This window comes from Sceloporus occidentalis, unplaced genomic scaffold (assembly GCF_023333645.1).
Source record: "Sceloporus occidentalis isolate IW3139 unplaced genomic scaffold, rSceOcc1.0.p SCAF_5, whole genome shotgun sequence".
Taxonomy (NCBI): Eukaryota; Metazoa; Chordata; class Lepidosauria; order Squamata; family Phrynosomatidae; genus Sceloporus; species Sceloporus occidentalis.
In genome coordinates this window covers 83,918,851-83,930,886 of record NW_028316985.1, presented here as the reverse complement: position 1 = coordinate 83,930,886, position 12,036 = coordinate 83,918,851, and the positions used below count along the sequence as shown (strand labels likewise).

Below are 12,036 nucleotides of genomic sequence, written 5' to 3'. Positions count from 1 at the left end.
ATCGTCAAGCGGTATAGAAATGTACTTGCTATTGCTATTGCTCTGCTTGTGCCATACAAACCAACCTCCTGCCATCGGTTGCAACGTCAAACACTGCCCCAGGTGCAGTGTTGGAGTATGGCTTGCATCCGCATTGCAGAAATAATGCAGTTTGACACCACTTTAACTGCCATGGCTCAGTGCTGTGGGATCCTGGAAATTGTAGTTTTTGTGAGGTATTTGACTTTGCTGTCAGAAAGCTCTGGTGCCACAATAAACTACAAATCCCAGGATTCCATAGCATTGACCCATGGCAGTTAAAGTGGTGTCAAACTGGATTATTTCTGCTGTGCAGATGCATCCTAAGATGCAAACACCCAGGGTTGGAGTAGGATCCAAACTTCAGACCAGTTTGTTTCTCTAGGCAGAATGAGTGCCAAGTATCTGGTCAGGCAGCAAAATGTCTTCAGTCGAGCCTCTCTTCACTGGTATGTCTTGTGTCAATCTCCCTTCCCCTCATTCCTGACATCTCACAATCTCTTTTAGACTATTGTGGAAGAAGTCATGGCTTTATTGGTAATAATTTATTAATTAAAAATATTTATAACAAACAACAGCAAAAAATTCAATGCAACAACAACACGCAAAATAGGAAGATAAACAAATAAACAAACCCAAAACCCAGCAACTAGTTTCTGCTGGTTTTGAAAGCCAAAAGACGCAGCGAGTTTCTCAGAGGACATGAACTGGCAGCTGTTCTTTTTCTTTCTAATATTTTCCTTTCAAATTAAAGTGTGCATTTTACCAAACACAGGATATATTAGCTTCTTCCTACTCTCACTCACCCGCTTACTCACCCTCTTTCAATACAGAGTGGGGGAAGCTGTCATATTTTTGGCCTAAGCAAACTGTCAACTACCTCTAAGATTATTATTGCTTCCACACAGATCCTGCAAATAGCAAAATGTTTTACTTTAATCTGATATATTTACATTATTAATTAAGTCTACACAGTCACCCACAAAAATATATATACATATTTTTTGTCCCTTTGCTGTGTTTTCTGTGCAAGGCAGCTTTGTTTTACACAATTTACAGTTCTTCTGTCCATTTGTGTGTTTGTGTGTATCTTTTTTTCCACAGGATCAGGGAGATTATAACTAACAAAATAAAGTTTGCATGCACAAAATTAGAAACATATGAAGCTGTCACACAACCTTTTCTGTTTCTTGCTAATAAATCTTTTGGCTAAAATAAATATATAATGGGAAATCACTGGCAATCCAACCTTCCCTCTGCAAGGATTTATTTTGTGCATTTCCTCTTGTTAATTTAGCTTCACATGGACACATATCAAGATTCTTGTTGTATTTCACAGTGTGTGGGTTTAGCAGGTTTAAAGGAAACAATGCACTTCTTTTGTTCCCAAGAGTTCGTGCAAATGAACTTTTGAACAGTCTCTGAAGGCAAGCTCTTTTTCTGGGGTGTGGTAGTGATGGTGGTGGGGATATTGACTGGTTACCAGAGCAGCTTCCAGAGATAATTTGACAAAATCACTATGTCTGTTATCTCTGTGTGCTTTGAAAACAGGCTCCGCTTAGAATCCCTCCATACAGGCTTTTGGTTTTGGCAGCCACTTTTTCCTGTTTTCAAAGGCAGAGCAAAAAGAAAGTGTCTGAAGGCAAAGAGTACACAGAATTATCACTGAGCATTTTGAGATAAACTAAGCTGTGTTACCTTCTCTGAACAAATGCAGATGTGTCCTCTCTTCCTAGATATTTGGTGAGTCTCAAACTATCTATTAAAGTTTAAATATAGAGAGAACATTGTGTCCCTCTCTCTGCTCTTTCAGAACAAAACTTCCATGACATGGCTTTTTCTCCCAAGAGCAAACATTTCTGACACAGCCTGTTAAAATGAACCCCACAAAAAAGTTAATTCATAGGAAGTTATACACATATGAATATTTTTGTTTCTTTCTCTTTTCAGATTCAGCAGATGGTTCCCTAAAGGCTTCTACATATCAAGGGGAAATAGATGTTTATGTTGTTAGTCAAGTGGGAGATGTGGCTCTGAAATCTCAGAATGGTCAGTAAATAAGCATTTTTAAAATTATTTATTTATTTATTTATTTATTTATTTATTTATTTATTTCAGTATTCTGGTGGAGCAGAAGCCCTTACAAGGGACTTGACAATCAGAATGATAAAAATAATTTTAAAGCTTAAATTTAAAAACTAACCGACTAAATTATCTGCAAAACTGGTCCTGCCCAGCATTCCAGATAAAATTGGTTATCTCTAGAACACTAGGGGATCTTTTACAGTTCAGACATATTTGCTCATAAAGATTTTTTCCACCTAAATTTAGTGAAATAGAGAAACAAAGGGGATCATGATATAGAATCCTAGTGTGAGAAGAGATCCCAAGGGCCTTCCAGTCCAGCCTCCTGCCATGCAGGAACTCTGAATAAAAGCACTCCAACAGTCAGCCTCTGTTTTAAAACCCCCAAAGAAGGAGACTCCACCACACTCTGAGGAAATGTGTTCCACTGTTGAACAGCTCTTGCTGGCAGGATGTGATTTACATGTTTTAAAATGCATAATTTTAAAACTATAAATAGCTACTGAAGGAGAAAGGCAAGAAGAGGAAGGTTCAGATCATTGTGTGGAAGAGGGAATTTCAACTTGTGCTACTTGTTCACCTGCAGAAAGCCTCTCTTCAAAACCATTAAGAGTGAAAGGGCCGTGTCTTCTTATTCATATGGCCACCATAACTAGTCCACAGAATTAGTTGTAAAGAGTAACTTTTCTTAACTCTAGTACATATGATTCCAATCAGTATGCACAACCCTTAAACACATCATTGTGTTCAGTAAATACAATGGGCCTTTTACCTTTTATTTATATGCTCCCGCATTCCTAGGACCCAAGAAAATTCAAATCTTAATGCAAAATAGATACTACAATATGTTAAAATATTAAAACATTAAACAAATAATTGTATCAACAACCAAATTAGAAACTATTTTAAAACTCACCAGGGCAAAAAGAAGTAAAACGTCTCTTCTACTTTTTCACACACTCACTCTAGGATTTGTCTGTCTTCTTGAGAAATAAAATGATGGATACTTTATTGTCTACTGAAGTGTTCCTTAAGCTCTGTGATGTGGAGACCAGTTGGTTGGTTTGGTTTGGTTTTTACAGCATACCAGGGACTGGCATCATGTTTGTGCCCACTTGCTACAGTGTTGCTTTCTTTCCTGAAAACTCTCAGAGGATTAGCAGCTGATGGCTTGTGGCCCAGCACTAATCCATGGACCACCACTTTGGATAGCACTGGTTTACAGAATCCTTTTGGATACATTGTCATCACAGAAGAGTAGAAGGCAATTTTTCAACAGAAGCCTCTTTGGCAAGGCTGCCCTGATTTAGCTGCTATAGTTCATCAAAGCCAGGAACAGGGAGACTGAAATACGGCCTGGATCTTGCTTCAATGTATGCAGCATAAATATGCTTGGAATGTGAAATGTGTGTGAGAGACAAGGCTGGAAAAAAGAAAAGGGATTAAGTAATTGGCCAGATAAGAGGAAGAATGAATGAATATCCCCTGAGAGAGGTTCTCCTCTGCTGATGGGATTTCCATCCCCCTGACAATAAGTTCCAGTGGTCCTTTGGCCTCTTGAGAATCTGATTCTGAAAGCTGAGGAAACCCTCTAGGAAAGTGGAGAGCACCTGCAGGAGAGAACCAGCCAAAATTGTCTCTCTTCCACCATGGTTTTTGATCCCATTTGTGAGCATAATAAATCTTCCCATTTGTAGAAGTCCAATTCAAATTTAAGCCAAGATATTTACTTCTCTGTCACCATGTTGTTCTTGTAGTAAAAGCATGAGGTCACATATCCCTGCATTATCATGAAACTTAGTTTAATGGATGGTGGGCTTCACTGAGGTGAAAGAGCTTATGCTGGTCTGCCTGCTTTGTCTGCTTAATGTAACAGGTGATGTTACTGTCAAGGTACCTGCCACTCTTAATGCTGATCTGCAGTTATCTGGAAGCAAGGTTGAGGTGAGCCCAGAAATCCATTGCCAGGATATCCAGAAAGTCTCCAGAGAAGGTTGCATCATTGTTACTGGTAAGGTTTTTCTTGTGCTGTGTTGCAGTAATGTTTTGCTCTTACTCATAAATATAATTTTTGTGCAGTCAGTGGGTTCACTGTCAGACCACTAGTCCTTCACCACTAAAAATAGGTTCGATGTTTCCTGTATCACTGCAAACCTTTAGTTAGTGGAGGAGTTAACTACTTAACAGAGGCTGCTATCACACTGCAGAAATAAAGCGGTATGACACCACTGTAACTGCATGGCTAAATGCTATGGAATTCTGGGATTTGTAGTTTTGTGAAGTCTTTAGTTTTCCTTATCAGAGGCATCTCTGGTGCCTCAGCAAACTACAAATTCAGAATTCCACAGCATTGAGCCAAGGAAATTAAAGTGGTGTCAAAGTGCTTTATTTTTGTAGAATGACAGCAGCCTGAGTCCCTATGTGATGCTTATTTGTGGTTAAGATACAATATGGAAATTAGAGAATTGAGCAGGAAAACATAATCTGTTTTTGTTCTGTTAACTATCAGGACAACTACTCACTCTGAGAGAGAGAGAAAAAGAAAACCCATTACCCAAAGAGTGTGTGGATATTTGTATGACATTTGTTTACACTGATTTCTGTGCGTAGATACATCTCCATAATTAACTGTAATTTAGACAGGAATACAATATATCTCAGCATACCAAAGGAAACTATGACCAGATGACTTCTTCCCCTGTTTAGTCTGCTGCCCAAATGCTAACTGCTGACAGGCACTTTCACGGCCTCTCCTCCCTCTTCTGGTGGTCCTTTAGCTTTTACTTAAACTAGCCAGCCCTTCAGAAGGAGGTCTGCCCTTCAGCAGGCCTTCAAGTACAGAATTGTGATGTGTAAAGGAGGACACATGCTTTCCCTCCCATTAACCATGGATAAGAGATAAAGCCTCTGATATTACATCCAGACCAGTTCTATGTGGCTGCTGAACTGCCTAAAACATGGCAGCGGAGATGGACAATCTTTCTTTGTAAGATGGAAAATTCCCATGCCACAGAGTGCAAGCAATTTTATCTGTTATAGGTTTCTAAAAGAAGAGGTTACTGCACAAATCACTAGCTCTTTGGAAAAGGGCCAAAATTATGGATCTCCTGGGAGTGATCAGTTCTGTTCTGTGTGAAGAAGAAAAGGAATAGATAATGCAATCTATTCTGTTCTTTAATATCCTTTGTTGATGCAGCACTCCCCCCCCCCCCAAAAAAAAAAAAGAGTTACTAACAGCAATCCAAGGCTGGGTTTGTTTGCTACAGGGAAAGAGCACATTGGAATGAGCACACTGGCTTATATTTAGAAACTTTGTTTTCCAAGAATCAGACACAGTAAAGGAAAACTATAAATAAATATTATAACATATAATGCAGTTTCTGCATTCTAGTAATAGATAATGCAGTTTCTGCTAGTTTAGATTATTTCCTTTTTGTTAACAGACATAATTTATTCCCTGGCAGACAAAGGGAGAGATAGATTTGTTACCACTGAGTGAAAAATGCTTGTTTGTGCTTTGAATTCCTAAATCAATACACCACATCAAAGTACTGAATTTCTTTCATTGAATATCAGAGGATTGGCTTGGATTCTGCTCACGCTGATGAAGCCTAATTGAGAATGTTTTGGGTTTTGTTTTTGGTTTTTTTTTTAAATCAACTAAGTGTTTGCTGACAGTATTCCTGGATGCACGTACTTGTAGCTCTACTTACAGAAATAAGCTTTGACCAAACCAGTACATGAAGTCACAGCTGACTTACTGTATATGAGCTTAGGCATCTGAGAGACAGGAAGGATAGCTGACCCTTGGACAGGTGTTTGGAGGCATTGTTGAGATGGATGACAGTGAACAAGCTGGCATTTGAACCAAAGAAAATGGAAGCTCCATGGTTCAGGTAACCACAAAATCTGGATGGAGGTGTGTCATTAGTCCCATGTGGGGTTGCACCTGGGTAGTTTGCATGGTTTTGTTAACTGAGACTGCAACACTATGTAGAGTAGTGTTTTGCTAACGGTATTGCAACACTATCTAGAGTAGACAAACATGGCTTCAGGTACCCAAGCACTAATTTACCTCCAAGCTGGACTACTGTACAGTTGGCCCTCCACACTCGCAGGGGTTAGGTGCACAAGACCCCAGCAAAAATGGAAAAGTTGCAAATAAATGGAGGAAAGCGGGAGGGGTGTGCACATGCTCCTCTTCTCTCCATGCATGCATGCCTCTCCCCCATGCTTTAGCCAGCTCAGGCAAGCTGGCTAAAATACGGGGGGGGGGGGGGGGAGGTGGGAAGGAGGTGTACATCCGCTTCTCCCTCCCCCATGCTTTAGCCAGCTTGCCTGAGCTGGTTAAAACAGGGGGGGGGGAAGGTGGGAAGGGGGTGTGCATGCCCCTCCTGACTGCTCCCTACTTCTGGGTTTTCCCCCCTGAGTGTAAAAGCTTGGGAGGGAAGAGGAGGAGGAGCGTGCACAAGGACAAACTTTTTAATAATCAAATCTGTGAATATTAAACCCAAGAAAGGAGGACTGACTGTATTGGGCTTTCTATGGGTCTACCTTTGAAGGTGATTTGGAAACATTATTATTATTATTATTATTATTATTATTATTATTATTATTTATATAGCACTGTAGATTTGCACAGTGCTGTACATAAAAACAAATATATAAGAGTAAGAGTAAGCCTGCCTATGGCGTACAATCTAAGAAATAATAGGATAATACATATAAAATACATAGCAATACAGGAAATTTCAATAAAACAGGCAACAAAAAAGGACATCAGATAGCAAATGATAATCACGCAATGGCTGGGAACGCTTCTCTGAACAGGATGGTCTTCAACTCTGTTTTGAAGCTGGTTAAAAAAGTGATGGCCCTTGTGTCTCGCGGGGGAAGAAGGTTCCAGAGTGAGGGGCAGCAATGGAAAAGGGGCGAATCCGAGATGGGGCAGAGAGACTCCTGGTTACATAACTGCAACCCAACGCTCCTGCCATGGCCTCCCTCCTTTCAGCAAGGGGGGGGGGTCTCCAGACTAAATCCTCAGTGGGGGCCTCTACACCAGGATGGAGCAGAATCTTTGGTTGTGGCAAATTCTGGCCAACTGGTGTAGTGTAGGTCAGGACATATAATTCCAATTTTTTGCACTGATTGCACTTGCTGCTGGTGGCCAGGCAGGCCACACAACACATCTATGGTTTGTATTAGTTGTCTCCTAGATGTCATATCCTACATAGTCTTATCTACAACACACATGGCATATGAGAAGAATTTTAATGCCCTGGGTGGCTGCTGAGCCTTGTGAAAGGTTCACCACCAGCCTTTGGCATTTTCCCTGCTCATGCCCACCTGCTGCCAGTGCTTGTACAACAAAAGGTTTGAGCTACAACACTTAGGCACCATGTTCTGCTTACTTCAAATGCCGCTGTTGGCCCAGGTGTACACACCCTAACTCTTCCTAGTGCCCTTCCCTTGGTCTTTATTTCTTGACACACCAAATTTACACAGGTGCTACATACATGCAAACACTTTTGCGTTGAGCCAGAATGTCCAGATCCTTGCTGGGAAAGAGGGGACATAGATATATCTATTAGAATGAAGTTAACATATAGTTTTAACAATAATGTTGTGATGTGATAAGGCACAGGTGTGATTCAAACAATGTCAAACTATGACCTTCAGCAAGCTTGGGCTCCTCTTCACTCCTTTTCCCTTCTCATTCTTTGGTATTTGGAGAAGAGGACACTTGAAAATACTAATCTAGTTTTAAACTAGTTTGCCTACATCAACATTCAGGCAACTTTGGCACATTTAAATGATGGTTGTTAAGCAATATAGCACCATAAACCATGGTTTAATTCTGGCTTGTTTGAAGTAATCATAATTTAAAACAGGTGTGGAATTTCAGGCTCTGGAGTTTCCGAAATGGCCACACCCCTTTCCCATGTCACCATCATTTGGGAATTTCCATAAAATTTTACAATGCCTCTCCGAATTGTTACCAGCAATAAGAACTTGAATGGGTAGGCCTGCCATTAGAGATATGTCTTTAGTCCTGTTTTAAATGGCTCACAAAACTACAAAGCCCAGAATTCCACAGCACTGAGCCATGGCAGTTGAAACAGCGTCAAACTGCATTATTTCTGCAGTGCAGATGCAGCCTCCATGTCTTCTGTTTGTAAAAGTGATAGGGAGACTTACTTAAGCTTTTCCATGTAATGCTCAATTGTGGCTTATCACTACACCCAACTTGACCTACAGAGACAGAATATTAGATTTTTTTGACAGATTGTTCTGGATAAATTGTTGAGTTGTATTTAAATTGTGGTAATAGCATTAAAAAAAAGGTCCTATAGACAAGGCAGGCTTTAGGGCAGTCTTACATGACTTTAAGATTTCCAGCCAAATGAGTTTGTTTCCATGTGACCAAAAAGCCCTGCTCCTCAAATTCCTTTCCGATCACGAACTGAGTTCTTCACCTTTGGTGTTTCTAAGGTAGTCTGTCACACTGAACAATGTGTGATCAATTTAAAATATCTTAACCTTCTTTATGTCACTGTGAAGGAATGTCCCTATTAAGAAGAAGAAGAGAGGAACTTGGCCTTCGCTTGTTTTTATAAGGATGGCCCTGAAGTGCAGCTAAGTGTTCAGATCAACAAAGAGAAACAGATTGTAGACAACTTTGTTTTGGAAAATTAAGTTAGCAAATGTAAAAATAAACCGGCAGCAAAAGTAGAGGAGGAAAGAACCTCTTTGATGATTTAGCATAGAGGCTTCCCAGATGGAAGTGCAAGAAACTAACCAGGCAAACTGCATTCTTTCTCTCTAAAGATTTAGGGCAAAGTTGCTGGATATCAGAGACGCCATAGATTAATATGAAGACAGGGTGTGTAAATTACATGCTTGGCAGCAACATTTGGAACAGCCAGAAAGAGCAAGGGAGCAATTTACAACAGTTTTATACTGCCTTATAAATTTCAGCCATGTGGCAATTGCAAATTAAAAAATGGATTCTCCCATCTATATTTAGTATCCAGTTCACATATTTCAGAGAAAATTGGAAGTTTAGCCATGACATCTTCAAGGATACTGAATCCATAACTGGAACCCAAATATAGGTCCAAATGTGTCAGTCATATTGTTAAAGCAGTTGTTTTCCAAAGTCACTCACACTTTAGTCACATTAAAAACGGACCATTACTTCTCAACATTTGTATAACTGCCAAACTGTATGACCGATATTGTTTCTGGTATTGCACAAACCCAGGATGGACAAAGATTTCACCAAGCGAAATAGTTTTTCACCACAGATCCACCTTGTTATTTGTATAGATCAAAGCAAAATAGGATTTTCCCCCATGCAGTGGGTTCTGTTGTGGGTTAAAGGTTAGGGGTCTAATGAATTAGTAGCATTTCTATACACTAACCACTTGTTGAGTTGGTCATCTGTATTGGAAGTCTATAGTAGGTTACATTGAGTGGAGCCACATGTGACACTTGTTTCTTAATTTTAAGAAATTACATACAAGATTTTTTTTCCTAGAAGAAGGGTGAGTTTTTCTTTAAAGCAATACATGAATAAAAAATGTAAAACACTTTAAATCATCTGATTTCTTAAGCAACAAAGTAGTACCAAAATGTGTGCTAGGTCCTTACTCCATAACAACAGAAAGAGCCCCCTGATTAGCCCATAGGCCATCTCAAAGTACCACAATACAGAATAGAAAATAGATAAAATTCTATAGAATTCTATAGAAAACTCTGTGTAAAACTCTAAATAAGAGTTATATAAGAGAACTTAAGAGTAAAATATATGGGAATAAGAATAAAAATATAATAAAACTATTTAAATACAAAACTATATAGATACAAAACTAATAAATCACTCTATAAGACTCTGTATAAAAGGTTTAAGAAAGATATATGGGTAGATAAAAATAATAGCAATACAAAAGTCAGTAATATGATAAACAGTTGGAATAAAGTTACAATCATATGTCAAAATTCTTCATTATCCCTGCAGTAGCAGCTAGCAATTTGTCCTGATGCATTTCACGACACTTTACCAGAGATTTAAAAAGCAGGTAGGTTACCCATCCGCCACCAAAATATCCTAAAGGCACAAGACCCTATCTGATCTTGGAAGCTAAGCAAGGTCAATCCTGGTTAGTGCTTGGATGGAATACCCCCAATGAATATCAGGTGCTATAAGCTATATTCCAGAGGAAGGAACAGGCAAAACCACCTGTGAATATTCATTGTCTAAGAAAACCCTGTGAAATTCATGGAGTCACCATAAGTTGAAAGTTGACTTGAAGGCACATACACACGATTACCCACATATTCATCATTTGGGTAAGGTGGATTCAAGTGATGCTGGTATTAGTACCACAGCTATTATGAACTCAGAGAAATTCAATGGAGCATGCTCCCTATATGGTTACAACATGAATGATATACAGTAATCAGCAGGTTTTGTTTTGTAAGTACTTAGATTCAAATACTATCCAGTGGAAGTGACATTATATTATGCAGAACTATATCTCACATGATATTTTTGAGAGGTCTTTCATATTCTAGACACATATTTATATATGCCTTTAAAGCATGATCTATCATAGTATGGATGATTTGCTTGCATATAGAAACACTGGCATAAGACTTACTCAATATCTGTTGCCCCATACCACTCAGTATGTATCTACTAGTATCCATAGTAAGAAGAGGAAAATTGTATTATCTTCTTATATTGCTCCAGCTCTCCTCTTCACCCATTCTGAGCTCTGAGCTCTAAACTGACAAGAGAAAATGTTGATGGTATGAATGTTAAAAGAAACAGACAGAGCAATAGGTTGTTGTCTTAAGAAGGGCCTCAGGCCACCAGAGCCTATTCTCTCTTCTCCCACTTGACTAACTTATTGGAATGACTCCACAGATCATAGTTGTATATTTTTCTTGAAACATAACATTCACACTAGCGTGGCATCTAAAAACTCAAGTGTAGGTGATCAGCTGCTGCAACAGAAATGTGACTCTTTCCAGTGGGTCCCTGTGTGTACTTAGGCATTTTTTATTTGCTGTGTGTTTGTAATGGAGAGAACTAGGTCCTGAGTACATAACAGTGGAGTGGATTTGAAACAGGGCAATAGATTTCTGGTGTAAGAAAATGAGCAGACATCAACTGAGAAGTATTCTGTGCACCAAGAACCTTGGACATTTGCAGTGTGTTTTATAAAGTGACATAGCAAATCTTAAACCTCCAGGGGAAAATACTGCTATTGTTTCAAATCTAGCAATTACTCAGTTAATTTTAAATTTTGTTGATGAAATAAGTGTTTTTGGTCATTTTGCCGGTGCGTGCTATGCTAGCTTTATGGACGCTCCAAGGCTAGTGCATTATCTAATTGTTTACACTCATGAGATATGAGTAATTTCAACAGAAATTTCTTGGGGGAAGAAAAGATCCTTGAATTTAATGCTTTCTCCATAAATCATTTTAGTTCAAGCAAAGATGCTAAACAATTATATAATACACATAACGGTTTTCCGATTTAGCTCAACTCATTTTACGAAGCCTTTCTGAAGTTCTCCTTACTAGAATTCTACTGAAGTAGCCTCTTGAACATAGTTCTGTTTTGCTTATCCCTTTTGTTCTAATTCAGATGATCAAAATAGATTTTGGAGGACAGCTTTCAAAATTAAAATATAAAAGCTCTTGGATTCTAGTTTATACAGAATGACCTTCACTATTTAGTTCAGGAAACAGATGTTCACATTGTTGCCCAACTAACTTCATTGCCGAAGTGTTTTTTTTTTTTGGGGGGGGGGGGAGAGGAAATTCTGGGGGAGAATCTTCAACATGGGAGGCCATACAAAAGAATAAAATGTTAATGCTCAGGAAAAATAGTTTTTTGAAATAATGTAGTGCATCTATGT

General features: G+C 39.0%; 1 protein-coding gene across 2 annotated transcripts in view; it reads left to right on the top strand.

Moving 5' to 3' along the window:
• The window catches only part of LOC149312417 (protein FAM185A-like), a 54,749-nt gene that overhangs the window by 37,221 nt on the left and 5,492 nt on the right, over positions 1-12,036 (top strand). For both annotated transcript variants that reach the window (XM_089526867.1, XM_089526868.1), the window contains 2 exons: positions 1,969-2,067; positions 3,980-4,114. In XM_089526867.1, the coding sequence (XP_089382993.1) occupies positions 1,969-2,067; positions 3,980-4,114 (234 nt within the window). The remainder of the gene's footprint in view (positions 1-1,968; positions 2,068-3,979; positions 4,115-12,036) is intronic.